Source organism: Cryphonectria parasitica (assembly GCF_011745365.1).
Source record: "Cryphonectria parasitica EP155 unplaced genomic scaffold M406scaffold_5, whole genome shotgun sequence".
NCBI lineage: Eukaryota > Fungi > Ascomycota > Sordariomycetes > Diaporthales > Cryphonectriaceae > Cryphonectria > Cryphonectria parasitica.
In genome coordinates this window covers 919010-935296 of record NW_024468913.1, presented here as the reverse complement: position 1 = coordinate 935296, position 16287 = coordinate 919010, and the positions used below count along the sequence as shown (strand labels likewise).

Here is a 16287-nt window from a genome sequence, read left to right as displayed (position 1 = left end):
AGGGGATCGTGGGTGCGTTTGGTGGCTTTGCACAGATGCTGGAGAGCACTTATATGACGACACATTCGAGCTTCTATGGTATGCGTTATCCAGGCCCACTCCCATCTTCGTCCTTGGAGGGAAAATCACCAGTTCTGGTGCTGACATTCAGATACAGCGGTGGTAGCAGTGGCCGAACAGTTCGGGAACCTGCGCGACACCCTGGGCCAGGTTCTGGGTATCTACACGCTCATGCGGTGGATAAGGACGCTCATCGCAAAGATCACAGGCCGACCGCCTCCAGCCGACGCTATGGCACTCACACCAGCCTCGTTTGCGAGATTCGAGGGCCGACACGTAGAAGGACCACCCGGTTCTGCGCCCGCCAAGCCGAGCCGAAAACCACTCATCTTCTTCCTCCTCTTCGCCTTCGGGCTGCCATACCTGATGACCAAGATGGTCCGGTCCATGGCCGCATCGCACGAGGAGGAGGAGCGGAGGCGACAGATGCAGGCACAGCCTCTCGACCCGGCCAAGCTCGAGTTCTGCCGCGTGCTGTGGGACTTCTCGCCCGAGTCCCGCGGCGATGCCGTGGTGCAGGGTGTCGACCTGGAGGTCAAGAAGGGTGACCTCGTGGCCGTGCTGAGCAAGACAGACCCGCTGGGCAACCCGAGCGACTGGTGGAGGTGTCGTGCGAGGGACGGCCGGATGGGCTACCTGCCGTCTACGTTCCTGGAGATCGCGAGGAAGCCGGTGGCTGCCATCAAGGCCACCGCGTCGGTCGACAGCAGCAGGGCGAATTCCCTGACGAGCAGCATCACCAGCGCCGTTCACAAGGAAGCCGCCGAGCCGGAGAAGGTGCCTGTCCCGGTCGGCAAACCTGGGGATATCAGTGCCGAGAGCTTTCAAAAGTCTCAATTCTACAGCTGAAGGAGAGGATTTCCATAATTGTTACTATTATTATTATTTTCCTTGTCTCTTCTTCTTCTTTCTCTTGTGTCTTTTCTTTCTTTCGCAAAGATGGGACATGGATGGAATGTACTCAAAGAGGTTCTTTTGCGATGGATCTAAAAGCTTGGAGTTGGGTGTCTCGGGATTCTTTTGGGGGGATCACAGCGAATATATACATTTGACACTATGAATGCTCTGCAGCTGTGTTAGGTGAATGGATTCTCCCAAGATGTCTTCCTTTTTCAACTGTAGTGATCTACAGTGTTGGGTTTCCAGAATTCTCAAGAGTGTCTGCTCTTCCTGTGGGTGACTTCTCGAAACACAGTTTTGCGTACAAATCGGTTCCTCACGCCATATACCTTCCTTCAGAATGAAGCCTTTTAAAATCCAAAAGAATACACGACCCTGTTCACAGCAGGTCCACTTGGAACAAGCCGGCTCAATAGTGAATGAATGATGCCGGTGATGAGACCCGGCACGAATGTGCCCCTCACAAAGAATTATAGTGCCACATGGCCCGTGCGTGGACGATGATGGACGAAGGCAGCGCTCTATTTACCAAGGCTGGGGGAAGCCACAGGCGATGACGTTGTAAGTCAGCCCGCGTCATTCGGAGGCCCCCCTGTTCCCACCTTGGTTCCAGCTTGAGAAACCTCGAGCTCGGGCGACAACTGGCCACCTCACTCAGCTTTTCCTTCTCTTCTTCAATCAATCCCTTAAGGACAGACTGCACCCGACAATCCTGTGGATTGTTCTTAAGTACTCGATATTCTACCTCGATTTCTTCTCAATTCATTTCTGCATCACAGTTTTGATCTCGACAACAACAATCACGCAACAGCAGAACCACCAAGTCAAGATCCAGCTTGAAGCTCTCTCAAGATGACTCTCTACTACAGCCTGGTATGCACATGCCTCAACTTCCATTGCAATGCGCATCGTTGTCCTAAGCTTGCTGACAATGCTTCTCTACAGGTCTTCCTCCTCCTCATGGCAGAGATGGCTCTGTTCGTGGTCCTCATTGTCCCTCTTCCCTTCACCGTCAAGAGGAAGGTGTTCACGTAAAATATGGCCCCGCTTCAACCCTCCTGGCCTATCCATTCGTCTGCTACCTGTACTGACGCTTAACTGCCATGCAGCTTCATCTCCGAGAATCCCATCGTCGCGAAACTCCAATATGGCATGAAGATCACCTTCATCTTCATCCTTATCCTGTTCATCGACAGCGTCAACCGTGTCTACCGCGTCCAGGTTGAGCTCTCTCAAGCTTCTGAGGGCAACACTGCTGCGTATGTGTCCTCTCCAATTCTCCCTTTCAATAGTAGCCACTCCTACTTGCATCATCTGGTCTTTCTTGCAGGCCAGTTACAAAGTCATTTGGAACGGGCAAACGCGTTCTTCTACAACACCAGCAAGCTAATTCTTTCTACCCCACCAGCAGACAGATCATGGGTCACGAGCGCCTGGAGGTGCAGGCCCGCAAGTTCTACTCTCAGCGCAACATGTACCTGTGCGGCTTTACACTGTTCCTCTCCCTCATCTTGAACCGCACCTACATCATGATCCTCGAGGTGCTCCGCCTTGAGGAGCGCGTCAAGCAGTACGAGGGCACCGACAAGAACACCAAGCAGGCCGAGAAGCTTGCTGCCGCCGGCTCGCCCGGCGAGATTGCCCGCCTGCGCAAGGAGCTTGCCAAGAAGGATCAGGACATCGAGATCCTGACGAAGCAGGCCAGCGGTCTGCACAAGGAGTTCAATGAGTTGACCGAGAAGGTTGCTCAGCAGGACGGCACGCCCAAGAAGAACAGGTAAACTGTTCTAGCCGACACGGCACTGCATGGATATCTTGCGATAGCGTCGGTGGGGGCCTAGCAGAGTGCAGATGTTCTGCGCCGTCTCCGGCATAGAAGGACGACAAAAATGGCGGGAAGTTGCACGGGAGGCAACGCGTGGTGCGAACGGTTGTGAAGGGCGTTCAGGATGGTCCAGAGCTTAGCTAGGTTTATTCGAAGCAAGGGGCGTCTTGCATCATGTTGTGGATGTATGATTACAAACGAAAATTACCAATGAAACCGAGGCGTGGGATGCTTTCAGATGTCTTGATCTGGGCAAATACACTGAGTTTATAGAAAATGGTGTCAAGTCGCCTGATTGACTCATTCCTCCGTCTACCACATCTTGAGGAATACGTATCATACCTTATGCGTTCCTAAATTTTATGAACTCAAGAAGCGATATACAACGGCAGGTAATACACATACATTAATATCATATTGCCTACGCTTTTGGAAAGTATGGCCAAATGACTGTTGGGGGGGGGGGGGGGGTATTACTAACGCCTCGTTACAATGCACCATGAGGCAGAGGCAATGAGATTCCTGTAGTATCAAGGAGTGACAGAGAGATTCCTGCAAAGGTCGCATCTACGATGACGACCTGCCTAGATATGTATTAGTAGTAAGCATACGTAGTTTTAGCTGAATAAGTCCACACATCCAACGCTAACTTTTATCAGGTAAATATCTATCTGAAGTTCCCCCCTTCCCGGGGAAACAGGATGCCATTCGCCATGGCCAGCAGCTCCCTCTCCCCCTCCTTCTCCTCCGCCACCCCGTCCTCATCCCAAGCCAACAGCCCCATCGCCCGCAGAGCCGCATGCCCGCCCGCCTCATAAACCTCCTGCACGCCGGGCCGTCCCATATGGTTGGTCTCGCCAATACTATCATCACCACCGTCCTGGCCGCGCAGATGCGGCGGCGGGGCAAAGTCCGGGCCGGGCAGGCCGAGGACGAAGGCTTTGCGCTGGCGGGCGAGGAAGTGCGCGTTGGTCCGGGTCAGCGGACAGGTGGGGATGTAGAGGAATGTAGACGGCGAGAGGGGAGGGGGCGCGGCGTCGGTGGCGTCTTGCTGCGGGCTGCAGGGGGACTGGGGCACGGGGGTGTGGGTGCAGGAGGGGGAGGGGACGTCGGCGTGGATGGTGTCTGGGTGCCAGATGACGAGGTCTCCTGGTTTCAGGCGCGGCAGGGGCGTGAGGGTCTTGTCGAGCTGGAGGTGAGGATGCAGGATGGTGTTGATTTCCTGTGTGTGGGACGGGTGTGCTCCATGGATGACAGGGCTCTGGAGGATGTCGAGTGCCCAGTTTGAGGGGCTCAGGAAGACCTCTGTATTCTGGCCCTTGACTCCGCTGAGGGGCCTCTTGGGCGAGAAGAATGGTCTCAGCAGCCAGTATGCCGTGACCAGCTTGAGTGGGAGCGTGCAAAAGCGCATGGGTGGGATTTCTGTTGGGTTGAGTGCCAACATGCCGTGGAACATCTTGAACACATTACCAGCGAACTCGCTGTGGGAAGAACGGTTGCTGGTGGCGGCCAGGCGGGCACTGGTGTCCCATGGATCATAATCCTCCCACTCGCCGGACCAGATTTTGTGGTATGTCCTGGTTTTCGGGTGCCCATGAGAGCCATCTTCTTCCCACCTCTCGACACTGCCACCGTCCACTTGCGCACTGATCGTCGAAAGAGAGGTTTCTGCTGGTGGTGGTCCAGAGCAGCAGTCACAGATGAACCGAAGTTGATCAGCATAAACCACGGGATGATTGGTCGAGGCTGCTGTAGATCCAGAGGCGGCGGTATGCTTCCAGCAGTGACCCATGAGGATCTTCTGGGCCGCAAGCATATTGGGATGAGCTCGAGCGCTCAGCTGAGCCAGGCTCCAGAAGAGCTCGTACACCTCCGGGTGTTCTGGCGGGGAGACTTTCGTATGAGGATTATAGCGAAGGTACTCGTCCAAACTCTCAGTCCATGTCCCTGCTTCATCCTCGGAAACAATGTGGTGGATCACTGCTGCTCCCTCTGTCTTGAGACTCTCCAGGAAGGGTTCCGCCCTGGTAGGAATACTAATGTTTAAGCCTCGACGTTAAAATAACATCCTAAAAAGGTGTTAAGAAAAAGAGAACGACGGAAGAACAGGAGTTTGTGAAGGAATGCATAGAAACAGCATGCATAACCGGACACAATACGGAGAAATACTGAGGTTCAAGTCGTAGAGTAACATACCTAAGATCCTCAAATTCGATCGTAGGAATATTACCTTTTGGGCCTCCCTCAGTAACAATCTTGACTTCCTCCCTAAGCTGATGGAGCAGTCGTTCCCATGACCTTGTGAGAGCAGCTTCGTTTCCAAGGAGAAGGTCCTCCTTGATTTTAGCCAGCATCCCAGGAAGGGATAGTACCTCGTCTTCAGGCGGTGTGTTCATGGTTCTGGGCTTTTGTGGCAGGATACTTGTCTGTATCTGCAACGTCATATGGAGTTGACGAGATGACCGTTCCGCTCGACTGCGGTATATCTAGCTACATATCAATAATTCTTACGCTGGGATTACCGAGAGCAGGAGCACCCCCCCCCTACCCCTACCATCCCTCCACATACACTGGCAATTCCGTTGACGCCCACAGGGAGCGCCATTGCCTGCTTCCAATGAAAAGAAAAAGGGCGAATCCGGAACGTTGAGATCCCCTTCATGTATGTCTCAGTTGTACAGGACCCATGCAAGGTCGTAGATCTATTGGGCATTGAGCAGGCAGTCTGGGGCTCTGGCTGCCGTCGTCCTCTTCTCTCCCACCCCAAAGGTTCTCTGAAGCATGTGAAAGAATTTAAGACTGCCTTGACCGGCTGCATGGCTAATGCTGGGCAAAGACGCAGCCAGGAACCCAATGGGGATCCTTGCATTGTTGAATGTCCACCTAACGAGCCTGCTGTCGGGCCGTCTTGCCGAATGCGAACTCTTTGGACAGGGTACCTTCCAAAGTCCGATAACTGCTTGATCCAGTTGCGTGAGGCTGAACCTTAAGTGCATCCAGCCGAGCGGACGAACTGCCAAGACAGAACGAACCAGTGTAGACTCTGTTGCGGGGAAGACTCCCAGAGGCTGGGGAACGCCCTGCAATATGCACAATGTGGCCAGCCGTTCAGGCCTATATGTGACGCTATGCACACATCATACTATCAATGCCGCATTCACCGGTCCTAGAAATCGAATTGATCGACTGGGGCTTCTGCAGGCGATCTTGCCACATTATTGTCGTGTCCAGTGGTGAAATTCTGGAGCCAGTACCCCATACCACCTTCCGGATGCCTTCAAAGGTGTTTCTCTCATTCGAGCTGAAAAAGCATAGCCATGAAAGTATCGTTCTGTCCGAGGAGATTAATAAATCGGCATTCATACCACCCGTGTCCGGCGCTAGGGCTTTCAATTTCAGGCCACGGGCTCAGCGGCCGACAGGTAAGCTGCCCCGCTCGGAACTTTTCAACACAGCGGCACAGAAACGCTACCCAAGGGCGGACAAGACGCATATTGCTCTGCCGCTGCACTGGTGGTCCGTTTGGTCCGAGAAGAATATCCGACGGAGGTCCGCTGTACAGAGTAAAGCGAGTACTCAATCCTGGCCGATGTCGTATGACGTGTCGATCTCATCCCAATGGAGCGTTTGGGTTACTGTGTGTAGAGACGTTGCGATACCAAGGAGGGGCTCTTGTGTTGGTAGTAGGCCTGGACTGCTTCGATACTGGAAGTCTTGTCGCTAACTAATGCAACTCAAGCATTTTTCTTGCCTCTTTTAGATCGACGGGGAGCGGGTGCGCCATCTACAACTGTGTCTTGCTTCCTCTTGGCAGGGGCAGCTGAGTCCGTCTTCGCCACCTTCTTTTTGACCAGTGCTGGCTCTTCCGTCCGTGGACTCGAGTCGGACTCGTTCATCAGTACGTAGGCGACCCGTTCTACGTCCACTGCCTTCACATGGAGCCGACCGACCAGATCGTGTGAGCTCTGGTCGAGTTGCTTGTACTCCTTCGCGTTGTACTTGATGGGACTTCGGCTGCCATTGCAGCAGAGCCAGTAGAAGGCCTCGTCCGCGAAGAAGATGACCTTCTCCGGGTCGTATATTGCGAGAAGAAGGGATGCTGTGGCTGGTCCGATTCCTTTCAGATTCGTTAAGATGCCAACAGCCGCCGATGCGTCCTTCTTCTGCAAATATGAGCCCACTGCGCTCTTGACCGTATCTTCAACAAACGACTCATCGTTGGATGACACAAGCTTCAATAGAGTTGGTCGAAACGTCCCATGTTTTCTAGGTAATCATCAGCATGTACATTGGGACTACAGACCGCATTCACGCCCGATTCATCTGCGCCACAAATAAAGCACGCTATAGTCAGGCAGAGAAGTGCATACAGCTTCCACTCAACTAAAGTTTTGACGTGATCAAGTCGCATGGTCTGCGTGGGCTTGGCCAGCGAGAAGAGCTTCGGTGCCTCCACATATCGATATCGGTCCAGTTCTGCGAGCGTCTTTTGGCCCGGTTTCGCTGCCGATTGGTCAGCCCGTTGTTCTCTCTCTACCCACCACGATATGCATGCGTGTGACAGAGCTTACCACCCTTTGAGACAGATACTGCATCTATCATCTGCTCGTATCGGCCAAGGGCCTTCTGAAATTCCGCCAGGGTAATGTTTTCTGCGGTGGGCGTCGCTGAGGCACCCATGATTCTTGACACACTAGCTGGTTGTTGACATGTGCTTTGGCTTATTGTCCTTGATGTAATTTTGAACATGTAATCGAGTTCGTCAGGGTGGAAAGGCAAGCGATAATCCACTCGGTAGGCAGGAGAGTGACAAGCTTGAAGCACGACATTATAGCTGCCCTGATTAGAGGGGCCCAGTATGGTTTGGTTCCATTTTGCCCCCCTGCCGTCAAGAAAGTCAGCTCGTGCGTGAGCCTCAATGTTTCTCCCGTATTGTAAGTTCTAACGGTTCGCTAGCGGGCACAAGCGGAGCTAACCACAAATAGCTAGCATGAGCTATCAGATGTACATTCACAACGGCACAGCGCAGAGGAAGGTGCAACAGAGAGGGGTGAGGGGTTGTGTCTAGCAGACGAACCGTGGAGTCCTGTGGTTCAATGCAGCCTCAAAATGCACTTTCTTTTCTCGAAATTCTTGATACGTGCATGGGAGAAAAACCCATATCAGTCTGAGGGCTTGACTTGTCGGTATGAAGCAATACTCACCCAACAGGAAGCCCCTTGCCTTCAGGAGAAGCTTCTTGTGTGCACTTCTACTTCGATAGCGTCAGCATTGGGCCGAGACCGCGAGCACCCTTGTCGAATTACAAATCTGTGTTCTTACACGGAGTTGTCTTCCTCACTTCCTCGCTCGTTGAAGATCAAGTTCTGTGATCATTATAAAATGGAGGTTCTTGCTCTGTGCCTTGATGTATTCCGAGGCCTTATTTCTCAGTTATGTCTCCAGGGCGGCGAACACACTGAAAATTGAACGATTTTAAATAGAAAAACGAACATGGCTGACGCTCAGGCTTCTATTTCAACATCGGTCTCAGCGCCACCAACAGACCCTAACCGACACATAACCACCAACAACAGCGATGCCAAGGCGGTCTTCTCTACCATACCTGCCCCATTGCAAGTCACCCGCGACCTGGGCGGCACCCTCTTCCGACTGGGCTACCAGACCCCCCGCCCGCCAGTCTCCTTTACCGAGAACAAAGACTTAAACGCCTATGCCCAATCTCTGGACAATCCACCCCCTCTCGTGCCTCCAGGCGGCGGCGCCGTGGTTTGGTACGTCGACACGCCGCCCGGCGCCATCAGCCCCGTCCACCGCACCGTGAGCCTCGACATTGTCATCCAGGTCCAGGGCGAGCTCGAGCTGCACCTCGACGGCGGCGAGACGAGGCTCCTCAAGCCCGGCGATATGACCGTTCAGCGGGCGACCATGCATGCTTGGCGGAACCCCAGCGAGACGACGTGGTCGAGGATGATTGCCGTCATGTCTGAGTGTGAGCCAGCTGTTGTGGGAGGCGAGACTCTGGGTACTTTCTTCCCGCCAGCAGGACATTGAATATCGCATGATTCTGTATTGTAAATGATCCCTTTGCTTGCTGGGACAGCACACGATGGTTCTCACTGCGAATGAATTTGAAATTCATAAACACAGCCCACTAAAAAAACAGTCAGTTGCAAAAAGAAAACACAAATTCATTTCACATCAGTGATCCGTGAGTTTGAATTTTGTTTGCCAAAAAGAAAATAGTAATAATGAAATCACACCACAATGTCATGCTCCGTGCACATCTTATACGACCTCTTTCAAATGCAGTCGTCGGCTGGGTTTCAAGGCCGCGCTGTCATAGGGGCGGATCGACTGCGGGGAAAGGGAAGTGATAACGGAGCCGGGCCCGGAACGCGGCGATGGCGCCATCCTTTGTGTATTGGCGCGAGACAATACAAAAGTCCCACGGGATCTAATACCCTTTTGACTCTTGCCATTTCAACCTCATATGATTATCTTGGAAAGAAACAGTGCCCTGAACGAGCTGTGTACCTTGTTTGTGTGATATTTTTGTAGTAATCGGCACCATGTCTTTCCAGTCCATTCCGATCTTGGACCTGTCCCTGGCAGATGATCCGGCCACCAAGCCGGCATTCTTGGCTGATCTCCGACATGCTCTGATGCAAGTAGGCTTTCTCTACATCAAGAATGTAGGCATAGCAGACGATCTCTTCAAAAGGGTCATCTCGGAAGGAAGAGCCTTCTTCGACATTCCTCTCGAAGAAAAGTGAGTGCTCCCTCGCAAGAATCGAAAGGACAAGATGGCATGGCATATTGACAATATTTGGTAGACTCAAAATCGAGATGAAGAACGCTCCGTCGTTCTTGGGCTACAGCAGGCTCTCGGCGGAAATCACAGCAGGGGAGATAGATCATCGGGAGCAGATCGACCTCTCCACGGAGCACCCCATTCCCGAGGAGGGGGCCCCAAGATACTACAACCTCCTCGCACCAAACCAGTGGCCCTCCCCTACCGTGCTAAGGGATTTCCGCCCTGTATTCACAGAGTACATGAACCTAATGGGCGCCATGTCTATCCGGTTCACCTCTCTGATCGCTGAAGCCATCGAGTTACCGGCAGACGCCTTCGACAAGTACTTCGATGTTGATCAGCAACACAAGCTCAAGATCGTCAAGTACCCAGACGTCGGCGAGTTGGGCCCCAATGCGGCGAGCAGACAGGGCGTGGGCCCGCACAAGGACTCCATGCTCACCAGCTACTTGCTGCAGGCGAGCCACCACAAGGGCCTGCAGGTCCAGAACATGCAGGGCCAGTGGATCGACTGCCCGCCTATCGATGGCACGCTGGTGGTGGCCATCGGCCAGGGGATGGAGGCGCTTACGCAGGGCGTCTGCGCATCGACTACGCACCGCGTGCTCTCGCCTGCCGCAGGTGAAGGGGCCAGGTTCTCGATCCCGTTCTTTCAGGGGGTCAAGGGCGATGCGGATTTTGAGGACCTGGAGAAGGTTGGCGTGGGCCAGGTCCCTGAGGCTGTCAAGGAGCAGCGCAGGGCAGTCCTGGAGGCCAACGGGGGCAGGCTGGACGATGTAGAGTTTACCTTCAGAGGCGGCGGTGTTGCCAAGACTCTGGGAGAGGCGACGCTGCGAAACAGGGTCAAGAGTCATCCTGACGTCGGAGAGAGGTGGTATCCTGATATTCTGGCACATATCAGAGAAGAGCAGAGGCTAGTCAAGGAGGCCGAGAAATCAGCCAGACCCGTGGGCGTAGAAGCACAGCCCAAGGCCGTCGAAGCCCACTAGAAGCCGGCAAAACACCGCACATGTGATACAGATTATCATTGTACTCGTCGCTGCCATACATCTCGTCTCGAAACCTCTATGAATATCCAACTGCGGTGGACCGTACCTGGGTACGTTCCGTGCTCTTTAAGTCCCGCTTACTCCGTAGCTAATCGCATGGGTCACGGCCGCCACCTTATTCCAAAAATTATTCTTTCATCCAGCAAAAATGTATCCGAAGAGGAGGGGAAATAAGGCATTTCGCTTTGCAACTATTTGGGGGGCAGTTTGTCGAAGGCTTTGTCGGGCGTGAGGCCCGCCGGGGTCTTTGCGCACGTTGACATGTGCTTCTGGACACTGCACGAAATGCTTATCAGCCAAGTCCCGTGGTGCCATATTGATAGCATATGAACATACTCAGCAAGAGACTTTGTCAGGTCCAGGTAGCTCCAGCAGAAGTTGCACTTGTACGCGGTCTTGTTGCTCTCGTTAGCCTTCAGCTGCGACTTGGCCTCCTTGCCGGCCTTCTTCGCGTTGCGCTCGCGCTTCTGCGCAGCCTTGGCTCCCTGGAAAAAGTCGGTCAGCGGGACTGGGTGATATGTTGGACAAACACAAGGTTCAAGGGGGTTCTTGCGTTGCCACCGCCCATTCTGAGAAAAATATCAGGGGGCTATAAAGAGAGGAGATGTTGCGGATCGAAGGGGTTCTGATTCTTGGCTGCCGGATGGGAGGGCTGTTTGACGCAGGAGGGGGAGAGACTAGATATATAGAGGAGGATCTGCAAAGAACGATCCTGGCTGCGTCCCTCCTGAGGTGGCTAAATGTAGAGGGTGGGAGGGCAAAAAAAAAAACTGGGGTGGAATAGTCGCAGTCCTCTTCCGAAAAACCGAGCCCTACAGGTGCTGCTTGGCGCTGCGCCCAGACATACGATCTAGAAGCCGAAAAGTCGCTCCACAGGGGCTCAGGCTACCGCTTACTGCCTGCTGTGGTACGGAATATGCGCTGTGCTAGTCATGACTAGCCATGCGAAAACCCTTCTCCATCCTAAGACACCAGATTTGGGCCGCGGCAGCTACTGCAAACCTCAGATACCCACTCCTTTTCCCTATTCCTTCTTCTTCCTCCCTTTTTTCTTTCTATACATTATGCGGGCTAGGCAATTCCCTAGTAGCAACCCTGCAGGGGATGGTCGAGTATACAGGCCCCTTCAAACCTTAATTTGCATATCGTTTTCTTGCATTCAAAATTCTCGTTCAGATGAGAGGCAACCAACCTGCCGACGACGACAACGGTATGCCGAGCTTTCTTGCTCAGTAGCCGCTGGCTTTCTTGCATGTTAGTCGTTGGCGCTCTGGTGAACCTTTCATTGGATTTTGTCCTTGCCTAGTAACCGCTGGCGATCTCCTGTGGACCAACGGCCTTCTCGTATAGTGACCGTTAAAAAGGAGCTCCCTGGCATAGTAGCCGTTGGTTCGGTCCGAGAGACCCATGAGACCACTACCGATGCGTAAGCACAGACTGCATGTTCTCGTGGGACAGGAAGGATGCGCTAGAGAATGGAACCTGCTGCATGCCGAGCCTCGTTGGTTAGGGAAGGGGCCTATAAGTTAACAGTGTGAAATTCATACTCAGCTCCCGTGCTTGGGGTCATTCTGGTCTTGCTTGGCCAGTCGAGTTGAATTCCCGGGCTGCGAACGCTGGTGTGGATCCCAGCGTGAGCGGCTATGTGCGGTGCCCTTTTTAGCTTGTAAGCTTATAAGTCGTGCAACACATGTTGAACCAACGTGTTTCTTGGAGCAGCCTCCTGCGCCGAATTATCATCCATACTTCGTACTTTGGGATGCAGATTACCTTTTCAATATTCCAAGCAGGGCGGCTAATATGGGCAGGGAGTAGAGGAAATGTGGAGAATCTAGGGTGTATATGCTGCGTATTGAGCCCACTTGGGGCTGAGCACCACAGAGAGACTTGCACTTTCGATTGTCTTCAGATGACGATCGTAAATAACTCGTCTCAGCTCAAAGAATATTTGACTGCTGATACGTTATGCTCAGAGAAGCCAAGTCAGGGGCTATACCATTTACGTCGATACCTGCGCCGATAGTAATTACAGGAGGCTCCCTTGAAGTCGACGATACGTCCTTCGCCTACATGAAACATTGGAAAGATCACTGCATGAAGGAAAACCTCGATGTCTGTTTTGGCCTCTTAGAAGCTATTCTCAGTGCAAACCACATATGAAGCCTTCTGAAAAAGTTATCACTCTCCATTACGTAGAACTTGTGACCATCATTTCATGCGTGGCTCTTGAGCATTGGGTAGCGTTGGGCAGAAAGGCTTGTGTTGACTACCAATGTTTTGCCAATCAAGAACATAATAGCGTAGATCTCGAGACAAAGTTTTGTCGGCATAAATTAAGAATCTCTTACCTCCAATACTGATCTACTTGCCTGCACGCTATATTATGCAAAATAATTTATATGATGCTGTAAATGCCGCCCATAAGTCCACTGTGCACCAAGTCGCTACCCTATCTTCCTAGCAGAGAGTACAGGTGTCTCGACACCAAGTATCACGGGAGACAGCGAGTGCCCAAGCACATCACGTCCAAAGCTGTATTGTATTATGACGAAGCCCACATGGCCGAAGGTGGGTTTCTCACAACTCGGACCCGCTTGATATGATTGAGAAGTAAGAAATCACGTAAAATAGCCGCGCTGAAACTGAAACGATGCAAGACTGCGTGTTCGAGATATTTTGCGCTGGTTGTTCCACCCTTAGGGTGTTGTTGGTGTTGTTGGCTTGACGTGGAACATCCAGACCAAGGCCAATACTTACATAGTACATACAGTATTCTGGTAGGCGTAGGCAGCTGCGCACCAACCTCTAAACCCAGCCAAGCAGTCATATCAGGGTACCCCTGTTACACCTGTCAAGTTGTTGGACCCGAAAAACCAGTGACCACAATGTGGATTTTTCCAGGGTGTTGGGTACACAAGCTGACCTATCACGGGCCGACGAAATCCTCAAGGAGTAGGCAGATTGGCGCCAAGGCAAACCCCGCTGGAGAAGTGGTTTAAGACACTATAGCAAGCTCGCGTATGATGTGACTGCCAACATTCAAGTACACAAGAAAGAAGAAAAGAAAAGGAGCACCCGAGAAAAAAGGAAGGCAAGAAAATGTCAGGAAGTGGAAAGTATATATATATGGCCCATTAAATCCAACCCTCACTTGTTCTACTTATTACCTCAATGTGTATAGACCAAAGCGTCTTACGGCTAATCACTCTTTGCTGACTTTGTGTATCTTCAACATGGCCTGTCCGAGCTGCTCATGCCTAATTATCGACTACAGCAAAAGCCACGACCATGAGATCCCACTGCCATTTGATCTCCAGGATGTTTATCCAGAGCTATCCACCCTCACAGAGAATGCGAACGGAGGTTGCGAGTTCTGTGACCTGCTTGCACAGCTCATTGGCGAATATTTCGATGTCACGGAGAGTTGTCTTCCCAGACCGGTGCACTTCCACCTCAAGAATGCACGATTTCAGCTTGAGAGCTGTGCGACAGTCAAGGAAGATGGTGAGGATGACGCAGTGTTCATGCTCGCCGTGGATCTTGTGTACGGCGAAGCATCCAAGACCCAAACTATATTCTTCACAGTGAATTCAGATGCTCAAGGTAAGTTTTACAATATATCCTTGAGGCACTACAATTCGATTTGTCCCTTTCCTTTTCTGTCTTTTCCACTCTACCTTTCTGAAATAGCACCTATGGGTAGATTAGCAATGATTAACACTTTTGTTGCTCATAGATGAGCCTCACCTGGGCCAGGACGGAATGCATCCCCGGTTGCATCGACCTCTCGAAGAAGATCCCCTCTCAGAAAGATCAGTAGCACAGATGCGCGGCTGGATTAGCGACTGCATAGAGAGCCACCAAGATTGCGCTATTGCGAACAATGGCTTCATTCCCAGCCGCTTACTCAATGTCCAGGATGGCATTAATTTGCAGGACACTCGTGAGATGGCACCTGTGCCGTATGTGGCTCTAAGCCACTGCTGGGGTACGCACATTGCCGAGAAGCCCATGCTGAAGACGACTTGGAAAACGATTGAGGAAAAGATGGTAGAGATACCATGGAACAGGTAGGCAACGGATCACCCTAGCCCAAGTAAGTAGATGCGTCTCGTTTGATTGCGTTAACTTATCATACCCTGCCACCCACAGTCTACCTGCAAACTTTCAGGATGCTATCAATGTCACCCGTGCGCTTGGCTACGACTACATCTGGATAGATTCGCTCTGCATTATCCAGGACTGCACCCGGGACTGGGAGCAAGAAGCGGGGAAGATGGCCGAGGTGTACAAATATGCAACAGTGACGATCGTTCCGACGGCCGCAAAGTCCTGCCACGACGGTTTCATCCGCCGCCGGAACCTCCGAGGCTGTCGAATCCCCTACCGCCGCCCCAGCAGTGGTGATGGCGACATAGACGGCAACCTCATTCTTCAGCTGAGCGATGGAGCCGCTCGGCACTGGCACCGAGAAGTGAACGAATCATGGTGGAGGTATAGGGGCTGGACACTACAGGAGTGGATGCTTTCCAGACGGGTGCTGCACTTCACCGCGGGCAGGATCTACCACGAGTGCAAAGATGCCTACCTCACGCGCATCGAGGGCGACGAACCCCCGGGCTGGTTTCCTCCCATCTCTGATTTCAATCCAGAAGCCTGGGATAAGCCGGGTTGGAGTTCGGAAGGCTGCAGCGATTCTGAAAGTGACGAGGAGGGATCGGTTGAGTACGAGCTGGCCGACAGCAATATGGGCCCAAGTTTCAGTGAAAACGACAAGCCGGGTTGTGCTGATGACGAAATGGATGTCAGCGACTTACTAGATGATTCTTCAGAAGAGACACGCTCAGCCTCCCCAGAGATCAACGAAAAGTGCAGTTCAGACTCGGTTGAGATCCAGCCTCGTTACTTCATTTTCATGCGATGGTACCTCGCAATGCAGGACTATTCGAGCCGAAGCCTCACGTATGAGCAAGACAAACTTCCTGCGACGGAAGGCTTGGCGAGGGAACTCTCTTCCAAAAGGTACAACCTTGGAAGATATCTTGCTGGTATCTGGGAGGCAGACCTTGCCCTCGGTCTTTTATGGAGACCCTTCCATCAGTGGCCCATCGACGTGGAGCCAGCACCTTTTGTCTGGCCCCCTCCTCGGGACAACGAGCCGAGGTCTGCTTTCACCAAGGTAAGGGTGCCAGTGTCGGCTCCAGAAGAATACCGGGCACCATCATGGTCCTGGGCCAGCCTGGATGGCAAGATTCACTGGGCGAATTACCCGCAGAATGGTGTGCCTACGGGCACCGACCCTTCGGCAATTGCCGACCTCACAAATGGTACCCTCGAGCTGGTCGAGGTGGATCTTCAGTTCAAAGGTGAAAGCGTTTATGGAAGAGTGGAAAATGGCAGTCTGATGCTACGGGCAACTTATCAAAAGGTTCAGGTCTCCGGGCCACACAGCCAGGAGCAAGTCAAACTGCGGGGTGACCGTGGCTTCCTTTACGATGACTTTGCTTATTGTGTCCACACGAACAGCGACGAATTCGCATGGGCGGCCTTTGATATGATATCTCCTCCGCCTGGAAACCTCTACGCTCTCAAATTGATCAACCAGACGCCTGGTCTTACAGATCGAGGAGTTCTTT

General features: G+C 52.6%; 7 protein-coding genes across 7 annotated transcripts; 5 read left to right on the top strand and 2 right to left on the bottom strand.

Annotated features, from left to right (window-relative positions):
- Positions 1–224: 224 nt before the first annotated feature.
- On the top strand, positions 225–1119 carry M406DRAFT_356519 (uncharacterized protein). The gene has a single exon (XM_040923466.1). It carries the CDS (start codon positions 232–234, stop codon positions 907–909), a length of 678 nt encoding a protein of 225 aa, XP_040775299.1. The 5' UTR covers positions 225–231; the 3' UTR covers positions 910–1119.
- A 514-nt stretch (positions 1120–1633) lies between these two features.
- On the top strand, positions 1634–3166 carry M406DRAFT_356518 (B-cell receptor-associated 31-like protein). Its single transcript, XM_040923465.1, has 4 exons — positions 1634–1833; positions 1906–1991; positions 2070–2219; positions 2372–3166. Exons 1-4 carry the CDS (start codon positions 1813–1815, stop codon positions 2739–2741), a joined length of 627 nt encoding a protein of 208 aa, XP_040775298.1. The 5' UTR covers positions 1634–1812; the 3' UTR covers positions 2742–3166.
- A 286-nt stretch (positions 3167–3452) lies between these two features.
- On the bottom strand, positions 3453–7465 carry M406DRAFT_339962 (uncharacterized protein; the record flags this gene model as incomplete). The annotated part of the gene is made up of 5 exons (XM_040921510.1): positions 3453–4821; positions 4982–5162; positions 6552–7051; positions 7156–7288; positions 7357–7465. The coding sequence occupies 5 exons, from the start codon at positions 7463–7465 to the stop codon at positions 3453–3455; spliced, it is 2292 nt and encodes a 763-aa protein (XP_040775297.1).
- Positions 7466–8278: 813 nt separating this feature from the next.
- On the top strand, positions 8279–8839 carry M406DRAFT_339961 (uncharacterized protein; the record flags this gene model as incomplete). Its single annotated transcript, XM_040921509.1, has 1 exon — positions 8279–8839. One exon carries the CDS (start codon positions 8279–8281, stop codon positions 8837–8839), a length of 561 nt encoding a protein of 186 aa, XP_040775296.1.
- A 518-nt stretch (positions 8840–9357) lies between these two features.
- On the top strand, positions 9358–10591 carry M406DRAFT_258422 (Clavaminate synthase-like protein; the record flags this gene model as incomplete). The annotated part of the gene is made up of 2 exons (XM_040917233.1): positions 9358–9557; positions 9622–10591. 2 exons carry the CDS (start codon positions 9358–9360, stop codon positions 10589–10591), a joined length of 1170 nt encoding a protein of 389 aa, XP_040775295.1.
- A 31-nt stretch (positions 10592–10622) lies between these two features.
- M406DRAFT_356517 (uncharacterized protein) lies at positions 10623–11265 on the bottom strand. Its single transcript, XM_040923464.1, has 3 exons — positions 11205–11265; positions 10988–11136; positions 10623–10927 (listed from the first exon to the last, which is right to left on the bottom strand). Exons 1-3 carry the CDS (start codon positions 11217–11219, stop codon positions 10843–10845), a joined length of 249 nt encoding a protein of 82 aa, XP_040775294.1. The 5' UTR covers positions 11220–11265; the 3' UTR covers positions 10623–10842.
- A 3211-nt stretch (positions 11266–14476) lies between these two features.
- M406DRAFT_258862 (uncharacterized protein) lies at positions 14477–15008 on the top strand (the record flags this gene model as incomplete). The annotated part of the gene is made up of 2 exons (XM_040917258.1): positions 14477–14721; positions 14804–15008. Coding segments are annotated over 2 exons (450 nt in total), but the record flags the coding sequence as incomplete, so codon positions are not given.
- Positions 15009–16287: the final 1279 nt, after the last annotated feature.

Excerpts from the sequence above, each read along its gene's own strand:
- M406DRAFT_356519 (XM_040923466.1), top strand. The coding sequence starts at position 232 with ATGCGGTGGATAAGGACGCTCATCGCAAAGATCACAGGCCGACCGCCT.
- M406DRAFT_356518 (XM_040923465.1), top strand. The coding sequence starts at position 1,813 with ATGACTCTCTACTACAGCCTG. Across the intron at positions 1,992-2,069 it reads GTCAAGAGGAAGGTGTTCAC|CTTCATCTCCGAGAATCCCA; the intron begins GTAAAATATGGC and ends ACTGCCATGCAG. Across the intron at positions 2,220-2,371 it reads TCTGAGGGCAACACTGCTGC|ACAGATCATGGGTCACGAGC; the intron begins GTATGTGTCCTC and ends CCCCACCAGCAG.
- M406DRAFT_356517 (XM_040923464.1), bottom strand. Across the intron at positions 10,928-10,987 it reads CTGACAAAGTCTCTTGCTGA|TGTCCAGAAGCACATGTCAA; the intron begins GTATGTTCATAT and ends CATTTCGTGCAG.